The sequence below is a fragment of the Aulostomus chinensis genome, chromosome 6 (assembly GCF_037954235.1).
Source record: "Aulostomus chinensis isolate RoL2024-O1b breed Wild chromosome 6, RoL_Achi_v1.0, whole genome shotgun sequence".
Lineage (NCBI taxonomy): Eukaryota > Metazoa > Chordata > Actinopteri > Syngnathiformes > Aulostomidae > Aulostomus > Aulostomus chinensis.
Window position 1 is genome coordinate 12007451 of NC_141325.1, and position 18664 is coordinate 12026114.

Genomic DNA, 18664 nt, shown 5'->3' on the forward strand with positions numbered 1-18664 from the left:
TTCTAGTAATAGTCTCATCATCAGTGTTACTTCCTGGCTGTGTAACCATCGCCATCAAATATTGGCCAGGAGTGAGTTTAGTCATTAAAGAATTTAATTTCGGGGTGGAGTGAGGTCACAGAAATTTCATTAGCTCTTAATGACATATTTCTGATGATTGATCTAGAAATCATGCTTAAGGCCTCGCCAAAAAAAAAGAAAAAAAAAGACTACTGGCTGTGGGTGTACAAAACATTAAGTGGATAGTCGGTGTAGAAACCTGGGAATAAAGGAAGGAGCACGGACAAAAGTGATGGAGGTAGAAATAAACAAAGAAAAGGGGGCGCGATGAGATTGAAGCTCTCCTTTGTTGAGAAAGGAAAGAATTAAAAGGTGTACGTCATCGTGACCATTTCTTCTAAATGCATTCAAGAGTTAGATTTACAGTGAGAGAAGCCTTGGAAAAGTTAGTGACAAAGTGCCTGAACAGAGTTAGAAGCATGTGAATAGAAGTTGCAGGCAGACTGCCAGGCAGGAGCGATGGAAAGAAAGTTTGTCTCTTGTCCTTCATATCAAAGGTAGGCACCCTATGGTGACTGTGGAGAAATACGATTGTACTCCTCTACAGGCCCAACGGAGCTTTGACATGTCAGTCAGAACAGGAGGGGAGAAAAACAGAGAGAGGCAGAGAGTGACAGAAGAAAGAAAAACTATGAGAAACACACATGCATTTGCTAATGAGTTGCCCAGAGTCTCCGGGGAGGAACACTTTGTTGCCTCACATAGCCCAGCAGCTGTCCTTGTGTGTGTGTGTGTGTGTGTGTGTGTGTGTGTGTGTGTGTGTGTGTGTGTGTGTGTGTGTGTGTGTGTGTATGTGTGTATGTATGTGTGTGTGTGTGTGTGTGTGTGTGTGTGTGTGTGTGTGTGTGTGTGTGTGTGTGTGTGTGTGTGTGTGTGTGTGTGTGTGTGTGTGTATGTGTGTATGTGTGTGTGTGTCTGTGTGTGTGTGTGAGAGTGCCTTCAAAGATAGAAACTATGTGTGTATGTGTGTGTACCCCTTGCTGGCCTGTGCTCACGTGCACTTGTTTGTCTCTTCCTCGAGCGTCAGTTAACCTTTGTTATGTCTGGCAGGCCACCACCATCACCACACCTTCTCACTCCCCACCTCGGCCCTACCCGAGGCTGCTGAGGGCCCCCTGGGGCGGGGCCGCATGGTGGAGCGGAAGGACCCCACTATGAGCTCAGAAAAAGGGGAGGACCCCTACATGGCCGTACCCTCTCAGACTCAGCCCGAAGCCAATGGTAAGCCTTGGAACGCAACAGCGAGCAGTCAATTTGGTCCATTGTCACCTGTGGCAAGGGAGAGGGGAGTGAAGGGGGGGAGACGAGAGGGGTTTGTGTAATTGAGATTTACGGCTGCGTGGCTGCTTCCAGCTGACGAGGTGTAGAGATACTGGATCACTTTCTCTCTGGGGGACAAATTGCCTCACGCTGTGCACGTAAACCCCCCACAGTAACAAACACACATATGGTTACACACAGGCTCATTAAGATGCATTTACACAAAGACACACTCATGCACACGCCCTATACCATGGATTTATTATCTCCAGCCTATAATGTCCCACAAGAGATGTAATATCCAGACCATTACACTCCGAAAAGGAAGATGGCGATGTATTTATTTCCTAGAGAGGATGGCCCAGGCGCTGGCTCTGTCATGCTTTGCGACACAGTGACATGACATTGAACGCCCTTTTCTCCCACGTTAACAACCTGGCTAATGCTGCAGTGCCTCAAGGACAACTCGCTGGACAAATTAGTAAGCGTAAGGAGAGGAGAGAAGGAGATCCTCGTGTTGTCCCTCAATAAAACAGACTTATTACAGATCCCATTAAAATAACATGCAACACGTCCCTGCTACATTATATCCTTCATGCTGTAGGAGGTGGCATCACCATGGCCTTGAGGAGATATTGATTATTAATGCTGACGATTCATCATCAGCATGACACTTTTGTCACTTATAAGGAAGTGGCAGCAGCTAATGAAGACAGAGGTGAAAGAGGTTTTAATCACCAAATTTGATGGATGTGTGTCTCATTGCATCTTTCAGAATTATAATCGTCTTAACGAAGTGGAACTTTACATGTTCAAGTATGTGAAATAAACAGTTAACCGCCGCATGTCAGCTGGAAGCAGAAAGGCACCAGTAGGTAGATCCTAGCACAATGGTGGCAGAGACTTCAGACAGCATGCCTACAGCCAGCGTCACAAACATGCTGTCGCTCCCCATGTTGCTTTTACCTGAGCAGGTGTAACACCAGAGCCTCACAAGAAGGGAACGCTCCGCTTTTAGAATAACAGACGCTTAAAGCTGTCTCGCAACCAAATAAAAAAGGTTCCCAGAATGCTCCATGCTCAGGTGACTGCAACAAGGCTTCACATTTCAAAACAATGCTTCCTGCTGTTTTTTTTCTCCCTGTATGATCATTATTGTTATTATCATTTTATATGACACTTTTGCTGTTTGTTTCTGGATTTATCAGTTCTGTTTCAGCTCTACAGTGTTTTCCTTTCTCTCTCTCTATAAAAAAAAATCAGCTCTAATGAGAGTTATTTGATTTTCTTGTGTTGGTTTACAGTGAGCAGTTCTTGATATTTTGCATGGCTTACTCTGACTCGTTTTTTTTTTCCCCCCTTCCTATTTATATATTTGACTTTTTTCCTGTCTTGATTGCTTTGATGGTATTAAGCACCGTTTTGCCTCCATGCAGTTTAATGCTTTTCAGCATGGCAAATTGAGCACCGCAGTCAACAGTATTCATTTCCCGCTCCACCCATCCTGCCTCCTCTTCCTTCCTGTCGCCCTCAGTTTTATTGGCTTCAGGTATCAACTGTACTGTGAAAACTTAGCAAACTGCGTATGTGAAAAGTTATCATGAAGTCTAACTAAACTAATTCTGCATGTCAGAAAAGTGAGTCATTCAGTCCATGTGGCCAATTTTACAGGAACCACACAATCTTTCAAATTAAGTTGAAAAAAAAAAGTTAACGCTCGAGTAAAATGTATTAATTGATATCCAAAGTCATTAGCAAGTGTGTCAAAAGAAATTACAATTATTCCACAACTTTTTTTTCATTTGCAGTCGAGTCATTGTGGATCTTATCTCCTAATGAATATTACTGTGTATGTGGCGAACACACTACAGTAATTAGAAATGCTGCAAAATGATGAGTATTCACACACTGATGATATTTAGCATGCAACAGCATCATTATCCAGCTATCCAGCGGGGCCATCGCAGTTGCTAGGTGGCTGCATGTGTTTCACAGTACATTTGCGCTTGCTGTTTGTGGCCCTCATCTGTCTCTGTTATAGTTTCTTCCCGCTGCTTCCCAACATTCACCCCTCCACCCTCACCATCTACTGCCATTGTGACCAGTCTCCCTTCCACAGGACCTCTCATCTGACAGGGATGGCATGTTCCAAGGCTATACCTTACCTAGCGCTAAGTAATCCCCCAACCAATTTATGGAGCCTCGTCCCCAATGCCCCCTCCACCCTGCCTCTCTTCGTCTCTCTCTCTCTCTCTCTCCTACTCTCTCTCCTCCATCTCTGCACCTCCTCCTCTTCCTCATCCCCTTGTAGACTGTCTCTTCTACAGCTGGACTCATATCTCTTCTCCTGTCCAAATGAATCCCCATCCCCCGCTCTCTTCGTTTTCAACCTCCCTCTCTCTGTCAGGCTCCCCCCTTTTGCCCTTTCATCCACCTTCCCCAGCCCCGACCTGTAGCCACCGCTGTGTTGCTCCAATTTATGGGTTCATTACAGCAGCTTTCCTGCAGAGAAGGAGAGGGGAGAGGTGGAGAGAAAAGACGGGTGGAGAGAGAGACAACATGGGAAATAAGGGATGGGAGAAGGCGAGAGAGAAGAGGAACCCACATGATAAAGATTTATTAAACAGAGCAGGACAATAATGAAGCGGTGAAGAGTGTAAGAGAGAGGTGAAGAGATTGATGTACACAAGCTCAAGAGAAGGGAAGAGCTGGGGATGAGAGAGGGGAATACAAGGCAATGTAGATGAGGTGATATTGTAATTAAACAGTAATTTAACCTCAGTGTTGCTCTGTATTGCTCTCCGTTCTAACATTCAAGCGCAGTTATAGCCTTGAAATGTCTCAGTTTTACTGTGTATAGTAAGGATCAAACAGTGTTGGGATGGATATTGAAAGTCTACAATCTGGTGAGGTATTTTTGTTTTCTAATGTCTTCCTGATTCCAAAATTTACTGCTCGCGAGCGATAAGAAAATGATGCAACAAACACAGCATGCTAAATCTAAACGCCACACCATTTGGTTACAGATCTTTGTATCACCTCAGTTTACTAAGACATATTATCATTTCCGTCTTGTCAAATCTGACAGGTGCTTCACAAGGGTTGTTTTCAGCTGCTGGCAGCTCTCTGACACCTGTGTACCAAGGTGAGCCTGGTATTAAGGGAGGAGGATGACCCTGCTCACATAGGGGCTACCGTGCTGCGTTTTTTAAAAAAAAAAAGAAAATGATAATTTTAGCCCAATAAAAGTCTGGAGCATTTCACTTAATCTCATTTACTGGAAGCCAGACGAGGGAAGGAACATTTCACTGTAGTTATGGGGGAGGCCATGTCAATCTTGAAAATTAGATGCAGATACGGAAGACTTAAACTGTCATATTTGTCAGGGTTTTGTTTTTTTGGGGGAATGTGCAGCTATGAATGCTTCTTTGCTTCCACTCTATCTAGCCACGACACAGAAGAGAATTGTGGCTTGAACTGAGGAAGTTTTTCGTACAATTCAAATTCTCAGCTCAATTCTGAAAATGCCAAAAATATGTTGTCAGCACTTACTAATGAGTATAAATCCTGTTCAGTTTCAGCAGTGATTTATCAGACACTTATTTCCAATGAAGATGTCCTAACCAGCTCTGTGCAGCAGCAAGCGGGCTAAGCTAACCGTTCGCCCTGCCTCGACAGTATTACTGCAGTAAGATTTAAGCACCCGCTCACATGTATTTCCAACCTATTTTCATTTTTCTGCTTCTTGTCCAGTCAGCAGGCAACAAGAAAGAATTTACAAGGTTAAGTGACTGATCTTTTTCATTCAAATGGGTCATCAAATGTGATGAGGTTTGGAAGGAAATGGGGGCGGGGTTAGAGTACAAATCACAATAATGAGTTAGTCCCTCAGCATAATGATGATGGTTGGTCAGCTTTACTGATATTAGTGTTAAAATTGATGCTACTTACGAATAACAAGAGACAACACTCATCTGCGGAAGGAGGAATAACACACACACACACATACACACACACATATATGTATACTTATAATTCATACTTTTCTAAATTTTTCAGGTTCTTTAGTCTCATAATTCCCCTCATTAAAAAGCACCAGATGGCGTGAAACAGGTGAAATATGACCATTACTCTAAGAGAAGAGGAGAACCTTGCTGAATTCTGGGGATACAGGGAAGCTAATGTAATGTAACTGGATATTGTTCATACTCTCATTCAAATAATCCCAGGAATGTTCTTTATGTTGTTGGGTTTTTTATAAACAAAGACAGGTATTGTTGATGTATTTGTGTTTTCAATGACGATTTCACAAATCTAGACTTCATATTTACAACTCTAATCGTGAAGGAATCAAATCGTCCCTTATTTGGTTTGTTGTGTTAATACACACATATTATCTGCATTCTTTTTTTTTCTTCCCCCACATTGATTTATGTTTCAGTTAATGTTTTGATGATGTGTATCAGCTGGGTCTTAATTACCAGCAGGTCTCTGGCTGCTGGTGAATCCCACCCACACACGTCTGAAACTCGGAGGAAAACCGATGCCTCTCTCTGCCGCTCTGCATCACAGAGAGTGATTCATACTTATTTGCGAGTGCTGACAACTTAATTTTACGATTTTGTAACTTTGGTCGCCACCCATTATATATAGACTTTTGGGCTGCTCTTCATGCACTTCGCCCTGAATCAACAACCACAATGAAAGAACTGACAGGAACAAAGGGGGAGTGGAGTAAGTTTCTGTAATGTGACGCTGTGCAGTAGATATCACCTGTCAGCTGTAAACAACAGAGAGCCCTCGTGTGTGTCTTATCTCCACCTTTAGAGCTGAGATTATAAGATTTGAGGCTCTAATTCAACTCCCCCTGCCAACAGATGATGCGTTTGAGTTTTTCAGGAGTGTATGAAGGTTAGCTCTCGAGGCACAGAGGACACTGTGGAAAATCTTATGTTTGTAGTTTGTCCTTGCAGTAGAAGGATTGCAGGTAATCCTATACTATAGGCTGATGGGATTTAAGTTAAAAGTTTGATGTGGAAAACTGCATGTGGTAGCAAAAGAGGAAGGAACAAAAATTGCTAAGTAATCTTGAGAGTCATATTCCTGTCATTCTTCCACCTTCATTAATAACAACTGAGAAAGGCCTTTGTGAGGGTGGTGATTTATCTGCTGCTCATTGTGAATCATATTAAAAAGCCAGGTCTGGCTATTTTCCTGGCGTTTCACACTTCCTTTACTGACGTCAATCCATGAGCCATAATTTCCTCCACTGATTAGTTCATTGTTCTCTCTGAGCACTTTTTTTTTTTTTTTTTTTACACGCAATTGCCGCTTACTTTTCCACTTTATGTTTTGATTTTGACTTTTCTGTTAGACTTCTCACTATTTCTGGTTCGTATAAAAGCTTTGCTTTGTCTTCTGGCCGCCTCATATCACAGCAGCCCAACCTCTGGTGCTGCTGAAGCCTGTAACCACATCCAGCCGCCAAGACTCTACTTTAAACTGAATCTAAATGATCACATTCACATTGTCTCCACTCATCAGTGAGACACTGGGGTCTCTTGTGTTGCAAATTCAGGAGGGTTTATCTGTAACAGGACGAATTTCAACACAAAAACAAAACACTTCATGTTAGTCATAGAAATCAGACACCTGCCACACAAAAAGTCACACTGGGCTTGAACACATCACTGTCTGCACAACAGTGAAACTGGGCAACAAATAACGCTGCTATTTTTTTTTTTACATTGATGAAAATCTTCTTCTTTTTTTAAATTACATTTCTAAATGCCTGTGAACCTGTAGTTACTGTAAAGTACAACCAACTCTCTTGAAAGTCAACATGTGGTTAGCAAATGAAATACAGAAATAATTGGATTAATTGCTGCCTGTGTGTTACTCACACTGGGCAATGCCTCCTAACAAGTTGATCACTCATTAATATAAACACTGGAAATTGTCAGTTTAGGAAATCAACTAATGAAATGTTCTCTGGGATATTTAATTCAGGCTGAATGGCTGTGAGAATTAAAACCCACTCTAAGAGGTGGATAGGTTACTCCATTGTTGTTACTACCTGAGGAGCAGAATGAAATAATTGAAAGTTTAATTATATCTTAAATCACTCATCATTATGCACCGAGTTGTCTGATGAATGCTTAAAGTTTCAACAACTCCATTCTTGCAAGTACCTCTTAAATGCAAACACGCACAAGAACTAATTAGATAACATCCATAATGGGGACCTAAAAAAATTTAATGAATCTAAGTATTTTAAGGGTGTGGTTTAAGTGAGACACAATCATTCTTTTCATCTTCCTGATCTTTTTTTTGTTTTTTGTTTTTAGCCATCAAGGTCCACTTTTGTGTCACTCAGCAGCTACGTGTTAGATGCGGCGGTCGAGGCTGATTGAGATTCTTATCATTATTCAGACAATGTCGGCGCTAACAGTTGGTAGTTAGAGGTTAGCGCCCTCGCCATAACCTCTGTGTGATGTTTAACTGCCTTTGAAGCTTCCCCAACATCAACACAAAGACAAGCTCTGTGGGCTTAAGCCAGTTGGTGCTTCTGAAGAGATTAAAACAGTAAGAGTGTGTATGTGTGTGTGTGTGTGTGTGCGTGTGCGTGTGTGTGTGTCAGACAGACAGAGAGAGAGCAAGCACTCACGAGTTCCAGTCACACAGATTACAATGTTTCTGATTTACAAGTAAGTGTTGCCGACCCAGGGTGTTTTGACAGCGAGAAATATCTGAGTATCTGAGATATGTGTTTAATATCTGAATGTTGAGGCCCGAGGCGGTGTGAAATTCAAATCAATTCAACTGTTGGGAGAAGTGTGGGACTGCAGGATGCCTTGTATTTTGGCATTCTGGGGGCGAGGGAAGAGTTGAAACCAGATTATAAGTCACTGTATAGTCAGAAGCCCAACAAGACACGTCTAAAGCAGAAAATCTGTGGGTTTTAGCAACAGCTTTGATATTTTCAAGGTCATTTTGTGAAAGTTTCAAAAAGTTTTGCAGTCATCACAAAAAGACCTCTGACCAAGCAAGTCGGCTATAGGGAGGACAGCGCAAATGGCGTCAAGAGACACTGTTCAGAAGTGGCTGTGAGATCTGATCACGGGACGGCTGAGTGTGAGAGTTCATACTTGGGTTTACAAATCCGTCTTCACGGGCATCTCCATATGCAAATACACACCATTTTCAAAGTTTTAACCAGCGTATTTACCTGTGACACTTTGTTTTTGTTACATGTGACACAGGCAGAAATGAAACATCCATTTTTAGGGCACTGGCATTTTATTTCTAATTCAGAATTACCATCTTTATTTATATTATCTTTATGGGTTATTGTTTGAAATCGACCACTGGAGGAGTTCAATTGCCTTTTGCAGCTTAAATATCAGCGTAGCAATATTTTCCTGCTCTTGAAATTAAAAGCATCAGAGGGTGAAATCAATGCAATACAGACTTGGTCGCACTATAACATTTCTCTTTGATCATTTTAAAGCAATCAGGTGTCATGTAATAGAAATAATAACCTGCCATTCATGTGTGAATTGTAGATATTCTCTCCTCAGTGTGTGCTTAAGGGAGCTGAGACCCTCAGAGCCTGGCTATGAGATGATAAACATGGAGCTCGTCTCCCAAGTTAACTTCCATGAAGTGATGTCATCATTCTCAAACATCATTCAGGCGGCACTGTGTTTGAAAGTCAGACGAGAAAAAAACAAACAACAGAAACACCGTCACTGTCCTCCATACTGCTTTGACTACAGTTTCCAAAGATTGTGAGAACACTGTGTTCATTTTTCCAGGATTGTGACGGCGCTTGTGATGTTGAATGTGAGACAAAAGAAGAAAAAGACAACACATCCACATCTTCTCTCTACGGGGACAGGATTTGGGTACAATTTTATAAGCTAGTTTGAAAAAACTGTAAGCGCGTGTGTTTGCAAGGGGTGTAAGGTTGTACACACCACCTGATGACCCATGGCCAGCTTTGCCATAAAGGACATCTGGACAAACTAGAATCTTGAACCTTAACTATTTGATGACTTAAACAGAGGACATCTGTAGCCCAGAACACCTCAGACCTCCTCCGAAATGGTTTGAATTATCAGATCTAAATCCTGTGTGTGTTCACACCTTTATTTAGAGCCGTCATCCGAATGCCACGTCTGAACAGGACCATTGATGATGTAACATGTCACACCTCAAAATGAGATGCCGCCATGCTACTGTATCTAAATTCCACATGCTTTGTTTGGTTTATTATAACAGCTGGGTCATTTTTACTGTAGTATCTCTGCCAAAGTGGCTAAAGAGTGGCGCCCCCTCTTTAACTTTCATCCTCTTTGATGTTTGGATGAGAAACACTTGAGAAAAATGAAGGTTTTCTTTTTTCTGGCTTCTTTGTTGTACCCGAGGCCTTGGGCTACTTACCCTCTGGAAGTGTGTGTGACCATGAGACACAAATGAAAGATGGAAGAGAGGGGTGAATGAAAGGATTTCTTCTTCTTTTTCCTCCAAAAAAAAAACTCTGATGCAGACAGGAAGAGCCATGCGGTGCAGGTTAAATAGGGCTTTAACCTCGACTCCGTCACCCGGAATAGAAGACAAAGATCCAGCTTCACAGTTCACCTCTTTCAGCTAAATGCTTTTGCCTCTAGTGCTGTTTGACTTTTTTATTCAATCTTAAGTCCAAGTCCCTGTGTGAAGACCGTTAACCTTTTTAGTGGCCATAAATTCAATGTCATGAAAACTCACAACAGTGGTACAGTAAGAAGGCAGAGATAGAAGAATGCATTTAAATTGAACAAAAATATAAATTTGCTCGGATTACGTGTTCATGCTTTTACTTTTATTTTCTTACATACATGATTTTTTTTCAGGGCTTCTCAGAGAGGACAGAAGAAAGTCAACAAAATGAAAGATAGCAGCGAAGGAAAAGTCCTCTCATGTTTGATCTGAGACGCGAAGCAGATGTTTGGTCGGACGGGCCAGTCGCTTTGTCACATGAGTCGGCCGGATAACACACGTCAAACCTTAACACTCATCGCTTCTCGCTATCAATGTGGGGCACGTCCTTGATATGAAACAATCTTGGCCGAGAAAAGACCTCTTAAAATCTTTTAACAGTATTTAGGTATGGCAGGGCTGCATGTTATCAGCACCTTGTTAAAGCGAAAAGTGAAGTTTTGTTTTTACAGTACGTGAGGAATGAGCTCGGGAGAAGTAGCTTGCTGTCTTTTTCTTTCTTTCTTTTTTTTTCTTCCTTAAATCCAAGTCGAGCTTCAAAGTTAACACTGAGACCAAGATGTGCTCCATTTCAGTGAGGAAAATGGGTTTTTAAAGTCGTGTTTTTGGACTAATGAAGTATGACTGCGGCAAGTGAGGATTATGGATGTTAGTTTAAGAGAGTCTGGATTTCAGCTCCATGAGAACAGATTACCCTGCTGTCTCTGCGTCTGTGTTATGTCTTGCTGAGGAGACACAGAAGACATTCTCAGAGTATGTGCTTGGTGACACAGCCAAGCTGAAAAGCCTAAACATGATTAGCCGGCCCCTTCAGGATTTTACTGAATTATTGCAACGCTTCACTTTGTGGCTTCTTTCAAAAAATTACAGAGCAAATTGAAACAGTTATATAATGATCTGCGAGAAAAGTCAAGCAAACCGTGAAAACAGCAAAGTGAAGACTGATCAAATCATCTTGTTGAGGATAGAATTAGTCAATCCATTTCCTGTGGGCAGGGTGCAGTGCGCTGTGATTATCTCCATCTTCATTAGCTGCTGTGCAGAAAAATACATTTTCTTTAAAGGCTCTTTATTTTTTCAGTAAGTAGATTAGAGCGCTTTCAAGACTAAATGATAACTTTGCTGTTGAGTAAACCCACGGATGGAGCAAATACGTTACATAAATGAGACGCTTAATGAGAGTTAACTTCACGTTAACAGAGACGGGGAAGAATGATGAAACGGTCAAAGAGGCTCTTGAAATATTTTGTGGTGTTTGCTTGTGTACAGACTTACAGTGCTAATTTGAGAATATAGGTTTACATCTCTGATATGAGGGATTATACGCTGAACTTCATCCATAAATATAGGTATATAATGCAAGAGTTTTGTTTGTTTGTTTTTTACAAAAAAACATTTTTTCCACTTCCACTCTGTCCAAAATGATAAGACACAATAAGCCCAGCAGAGAATTTTCCAATACATCATGGGGTTTTTGGATACTCATATAACAAATAGAAAAACTACACGGATAATATACTGAGGAACACAAGGACACTTAAAAAACTCACGTCTTTGTCAAGGTGACCTCAGCCAAACCCAAAGTAAAATAATTCCATATATTTGCTATAGTTCAGCCCCGAAACCTAATCAGTTCTTCCTTGGTCCATGTTACACCTACATACAGCTGAAGTACACAAATAATTCTCTTAACAGTGAATGTTCATGTCTGAAACATTAAAGTTACTATAAGATAAGGTAAATATCCCTTTTTTCATGGCGTGGTCAATATAGAATCTTATTAGTACAGCTCAAAATTATCTTTTGAACCAGATTCTGTATACAAATACAGTATCTGTGGGCAAGGTAGAAAATCTCAGGCGAGGGAAGCTTTTATTGAGGCACTCGCCGAAACACAAGGTCAGAAAAAAGGCTGTAGTCTGACCGTGTAACACAGCAGTTCTGGTGGTTTAAGCCTGTTAAATGTGTGTGTAGAAGTGTAAACTGGCTACTTTTGACACCATCTGCCTGTATGTGATGTCTTTAAACCCCATGCAAACATCTCCAGTTGCTATACGGAGTAAGGAAGTCTTGGAGTGGATATCTGCTGGCTACACCAAAAAAAACCCAAACAAACACTGGCCCTTGTTCTTTGAGGCTAAATCGTCTGACGTAGCCAATGGGTTCCCAGATTCAGCTTGAAATAACCCTTCACAACCAGGCTCACATGGCTTTATGCTGTATAAAGTACCACATTCTGTCTTTTCGATTTGCTTGAGGACGACTGCCTTAAAAAAAAAAAATGGAAAAAATGTCAGAAACCTCAAAGGACAGACATAAACACATTTCCTCTGCTCTCAAGTCACATTTTAAACGTCGGCCTATCCTAGATATTTAGGTGTCTACAGTCATTACAAGTAACAACCGGAGCGTTTGAGTTCCACATATACACGAGTCACGTTAACATGACACGGAAAACCAGCGGTGCACAGCGGGAGCTTTTATTTCCGTGATGGAGCCCACCTGCCTAATCCTCTGTCTGTGGTAACCGATGGCCACAGGTCATGTGTGAACGCATTATAAATCTGGCTGCTGCTGCAGACTGGTGTGTTTAACCCAAAGAACAGAGTGCTGCATTAGATGTGTACATTCATCCACCAGCTGGAGGTTATCATGCATGGATGTGAGTGCGTGTGTGTGTTTGCGTGTGTATGTGCCAGCAAGAATACTTTTGACCCCATTTTATTACACGCAACCTCTGCTCCCTACCACTAGAGCACTTCATTGCTGCTTTTATTGAATCATCTTTTATTTGGCCGTATCGCGGCCCGTCTTTAGCCGTCTTTGAAAGTGGTGCTTTCATAAGACACTGATGACACAGCTCATTGGATTTAGCGCCTAATCAGAGGCTTTTTAATGTATTCTCTGTGATTCACGAGATTGGATCCCAGCTTTATGAAAAGTCCCCCTATTTGCATCTATGAGAAGAAAGGGTTTTGGTATTTCAGGCTCCTTTATCTACGTTCATATCTTTTTTTCATTTCAGTGGAAGGTTTTATCAGGGATTTAAAATGTGAATCATTATCACCCCTCCAAAAACACATGCAGTCTAAGATTGGATTTTCGTGAAATACTGAATGTTGCCATTTCAAGCATTTGAATAGGTGTTTAATATGATAGGATAAAACCCTCATTTGCATGTTTTACATGAAAATATTTAAACCTCTATTCATTTGAACCACTACATGTCTTGTAATTATTTTGTTCTCAATATTGTTTTCCATTTTTTGGATAGTCTAATTATATATCCTTCCTCCACCACACAGCTGCAGCAGCATCTTCTTTTATTCTGCCAGTCTGAATGTCATCTCCACGTCTCTCTGCAGGTGTGATCCGGGAGAGCTATCAGAAGGGTCGTGACCAGCTAGTCCCTGTAACCCTGTTGGCCATCGCTGTCATCCTAGCGTTCGCCATGGGGGCCATCTTCTCTGGCATCATTGTCTACTGTGTCTGTGACCACCGGCGGCGTGACATGGACCTGACAGGTCGCAAGGAAAAGGACAGCCACCACCTCCACTCACGCCGGGGATCCATGAACAGTGTGACCAAACTGACAGGCCTGTTTGAAACACAGGCTAAAGACGGTCGCCCCGAGGCCATCCTCACCCCTTTGATGCACAACGGGAGACTGACACCAAATGGGAAGATGCTGATCAAAGCGGACCAGCACCACCTGGACCTCACTGCTTTACCAACTCCTGAATCCACCCCCATGCAGCCGCGGCGTAAGCCAAGCCGGGGCAGCCGTGAGTGGGAGAGGAACCAGAACCTCATCAATGCTTGCACCAAGGACATGCCACCAATGGGCTCCCCTGTTATCTCTACAGACCTGCCCCTGAGGGCCTCACCGGGCCACATCCCCAGTGTGGTAGTCCTGCCTCTGCCCCAGCACCAGCACCAGCTTCAGCCTCATCTCCAGCAGCACCAACAATCCTACCAGCACGAGTACGTGGAGCAGCCTCACCCTAGTGACCTCGGCATGGGCCACAGTGTCATGGACGATCAGGGGGCCACCCTGGAGTACAAGACAGTGAAGAGCCCTTGCCACAACCTCAATATGGTGGATCCAGATGGGGTGCTGCCACCGCGTGTGCCCCAGCGAGAGGCCTCCCTCACCATCCCTCCCGCAGTCCCACAGATGGGAAAACGCCTGGAGGTCCACTCCTCGGTCTATGGGCTCCGGAAAGGATCCGCATCGTCTGCGTCCGGATCCTCTGCCCTGAAGAAGCACAACACCAACTCTTCTAACTCCTCTCATTTGGCGAGACATCACAGCTTCAACCGAGTGGAGACTCCACCGCCTGCACCACAAAGGGTAGACTCCATACAAATGACAGCACAGGGCATATCTCTGTCACGGCAGCCTGGAATGAGCTCCTATGGTTCACTGCCTCGAACCAGCATCAAACATCTCAAGCCTGACGTCCCTCCCAAACCCTCTGTAGTCTCACTCTCCACAAAAGTCAAGTCCAGTGACTCCTGCACATAGTCAGCTACTCACCCAGTCAGTCCAATGTGAACGGACAGTTGAGTGAAAGGCTTTTCTGAAGGAGAGGGGAAAAAACAGGGATTACTGTACAACTCGCATCTCCTTTCAGTGTTTTTTGTTTGTTTTGTTTGTTTAGTTTTGGTGTACAGTACAGTGGAAAATACAACGATTTTTTTTAAGAAAACCTTTTCTTTTTATATAAACATGTAAATATCATACAAATGGTTGCTGTCATCTGTTGCGAGCTCTGCCTGGCTCCTGCTGTGCTACTGAGACAGAGGATGATGACGGTTCCTCCAACGACGCCCTGTAGCATCAAAACGGTGGCTCTCTTGTTCGTCTTCAGCCGCCCACTTGACTTTATCATGCTGGTGAAAGCACAGGTGAAGACAGCACGGGGTGGTTTGGAGAATAATCATTGTACAGTACCTTGAGGGCTGGAGGAACTATCGCGAGCAAGCACTTGGACCCAGAGACTGAGCTCGGACTGAAAGGACAGACAGCTGCCAGTCGGAAACTGTGAAAAAAAAGGCTCTCAGTGTTACAGCAATCAAGTCCTGCCTTGGTTTGACAGCAAGCCTGGGCCAGAAGAAGAACCTTCTACTGTACTGGTCACTGAATAACACGACTGTTCATACTAATAGCTTGTTGTATTTATTTTTATTAAGTGCTTTTCAAAAAACAAAAAAGAAAAACAGACTGACTTTCTAGGCTCGGTGAAAGAGAGAGAGAGAGAAGACAGAAGAGAGATCTTTTAATATTAATTAATCAAGTGTGATTTAAGAAAAAAAACCTATTTAAAGTCATTAAACTGGAGCCAGTAGAACTTTCTTAATGACTAAAGGTCCACTCGGTCTTACTCAGTGAGACCTGCAGCTTGAGATATGTGACCTCTGTGAAGAGGAGGAGATATTTATTTAAACTGTGCCAGACAGGGACTTTCTGTTGTTTTAGACCAATCGTTAAAAAACAAACAAAAAAACAAACAAAAAAAAAATCTTACCCTTTCACTCCTCCAATGAGCATCCCAACCCCCCAATCCCCCACCCACCCTCTTTCTCAATCAGCACTGTGGTTATGTGTGAGTCAGTAACATTTGTCCTGATTGGCTGCTGGCTTACCGGTGCCATCACTTTTTGCATGTTGCAAAGAAATCTGAGAAGCAACTGCGGCAACAGTATGGGAATCTGCATACACTCAAAGAGAAGACGAGATGCTGAAAGCAAGTGGAGCGACGCCTCCCTCCTGTAGAGTTTCGTCCTTTCTGGCAGCGTCACACAGATGAGCGGGCGAAAAAAGAAACCGATAAAAAACATCTGTATTGCCTGCTTCTTTTTTCCACATGTAAATTTGTGCCTTACACCCTAAAGTAGTGACAATGTTTTCTTTAATAGCTGTTAACTTTGTCTCCTTGTAGTAGTTTTTATTTTTCTTACATCATGATATTTCCCTGGTTTGATAAAAATGCAATTAAAGAATGTAGGTGTTATTGTTGTAATTCTGGTCCCTAGACATAACACACTTACTTTCCAGAGATAAGAGAGGAAGGACAATCCTTTCGCTCTTTCTCCACCACACACACAAGCGTACACTCATACACACACACATGCATACACACGCACACACTTTCATGTTTGTGGTTCATTTCTGATTGTGCCATTAATGCGCTTAAAGCAACCCTTTATGTTGTGCTGGCAGTGTCGATGAAGACGTTGTTGTTGAGTGTTTATCTTTTTTTTTCTTTTTTATACAATTTTAAAGTCCTGGTATTTGTTTTTACTTTTTTTCGCTGTTCGCTTTGTTTGGAGTGATGGTGAATTGACTGATTAACTGAACTATTAACATTTATTACTTGAGGAGGCCAATGTAGGTGCACCATTCTGGTGCACTGCAATAATACTAACGCAACGACAAAAACACGAGTAAACACATTACAGTAGGAGACACATGAGTGTGTGGTTTGTTAGGCAGTTGCATAAACAGGCTGGTTCCTGTGAAAAAGCCGACATTTTGAACCAACAATGTCAACAAATGTAACCTATTGAATACCCTCCCCCTTTTTTTGTAAAATCAAACGCAGCTTTTGAGATTTTCCTCTTTTTTTTTTAGATTAACTTCCACTAACTCTCATGATCAAGGCCTTATGAATGCCTGGGAGTTTGACTAATCTGACTTTCATTGATCAACCCTCCCCAAAAAACAAACAAACAAACAAACAAAACCACTTTAATCAATGGAGCACTCCCTTAGTATTGTATGTGTAGATAGGTTAAATGGAGGAAAGCCAATTATGTCTCAATCCACAGCTAACGTGAGGAGGACATGTAGGATGTGACTAACGTGTACATAGATTCTCGCAGGGATTGTTTGCAAGTGATCGAGGAAGAGAGAGACTCAGGAAATTGAGTCAGGGGTCACGTGAGACAGCAGTTACTCAAGAATGATGATCCCAGATAACTTTGTCAAGAATACCACAACATCGCAAGCCCCTCTTTTACACATGAATTACAAAAACAATCAAAACAACAAGATTAAAGCTGATGTAATACTTAATATATCAGAAATGTTGAGTTGTGTCGGCTCTCGACTTGGAGAATTATCACGTCCATACAGAATGTGAACAAAGAGGTTAGAGGGTCACACGGTCTCTGTAGATGAGTAGCTGTGGGTGCACTTAAGATTCTGTAACATCAAGAGTTTTTTGTTTATTTTGATGTCACAGAACATTTTTTAAAGACTGGATTTGGTTTGACTGTGAAGGCTGCTGTGGACAGTGAGGTTCTTTGGTGTGTGCCTTTTTTTGTCTTTCACCCTTGTTATAATACACTGCTATTAGATGCAAAATCGACTCTTCTTAACTTCAAAACCTTTTGAACTTTGTAAGCTTGTAAAATATTGTGACGTCACAAAGTTTTTGCCCTACTCTCTCCACTTCCTTAACATCTGATTCACAGCTTAATGTATGTTGTAAAGAAAAAAAAACTCTTTAATTTAATGCAAAATGTAATTTAAAAAAGAAAATAAAATTCTTGTCATGAAGACCTTCATATCCTTGACTTATTCCACTCATCTTCATACTTGAAATATCTCATATACAGTGTTTTTTCGGTGGAATGTGAGGTTACTCCAATTGAGAACGTGACGATGGTAATTTTGTTACTTCAAGAAGATTCATCTAGTTTACTTTTCTTGCAAAACTGAATCCACCAACTTGAGATTTTTGACAGCCTTGTTCAGATACAAAACATATCTAAATGTCTTGACAGTTCCTTAAACCAAAATGAAACCGGAGTTCACATCACTGCTGCAGGTTGGGGGTGATGTATTTTAATATTAGTGAGTGTAGGGCACAGTAACAACAGGACTGGGACAGAGCACATGATAACTGAGAAACACAGGCCAAACAGAACATCAAGCATGCAACAAAGGGAAATGAGCTTAGAGCTAATCAGGGCAATGGATAGCAGGGGGACAGGAAACAATCTGATTGGCTGAGGAAGACATAGGGAACAGGGCAGGTCTAACGAGGCTGATGCAGAGCAGGTGCGGGGGGACGGGCGAGCAGGAAAAACAAATGGCATACAAGCTGAATATATTAAAACTAAAATGTATGAAGTCCAAAATCAGCAGTCTCAATGGGGCTGTGACCTACAGAAAATCAATCGTATCCTCAAATATATTTTCAAGGTAACGCAATCTTCTTTTTCAGTTTGATTTAAAACCTTTGTAGTCACATTTACAAGCAACTGCATGTAGAAGATCGAAATAGAACACATTTTCTTTCTCAAAAGCGGATAGGCATTTTAAATATTGATGTGAGGTGAAATAACTTGGCAAACTCTCTAATCTTATCAGCAGTTTTATCAGACTGAACAAAAATCCATCAAATGACAACCTGGAAAGAGTTGTTTCTAGTGCTAAATCCACATTCCAGGAAATTCTCTCCAGTGTCTGCACTCATCTTTAGCGCTTGCTACTGTACTTTTGGCTCATTATTTTTGTGCAACCCTGACAAATGAGAACATAGTAAGACACTAAATGTGCTCTAATGGCCAA

At 42.0% G+C, this 18664-nt stretch overlaps 1 protein-coding gene across 3 annotated transcripts in view; it reads left to right on the plus strand.

The window, feature by feature from the left end:
• Positions 1-17645, plus strand: part of sema6a (sema domain, transmembrane domain (TM), and cytoplasmic domain, (semaphorin) 6A) — a 106968-nt gene extending 89323 nt beyond the window's left edge. For 2 of the 3 annotated variants that reach the window (XM_086206482.1, XM_086206483.1), the window contains 2 exons: positions 1111-1281; positions 13446-17645. In XM_086206482.1, coding sequence (XP_086062608.1) covers positions 1111-1281; positions 13446-14608 — 1334 coding nt within the window. In that variant the 3' untranslated portion in view covers positions 14609-17645. The remainder of the gene's footprint in view (positions 1-1110; positions 1282-13445) is intronic. The other variant, XM_086206484.1, reaches the window with a different exon arrangement.
• Positions 17646-18664: the final 1019 nt, after the last annotated feature.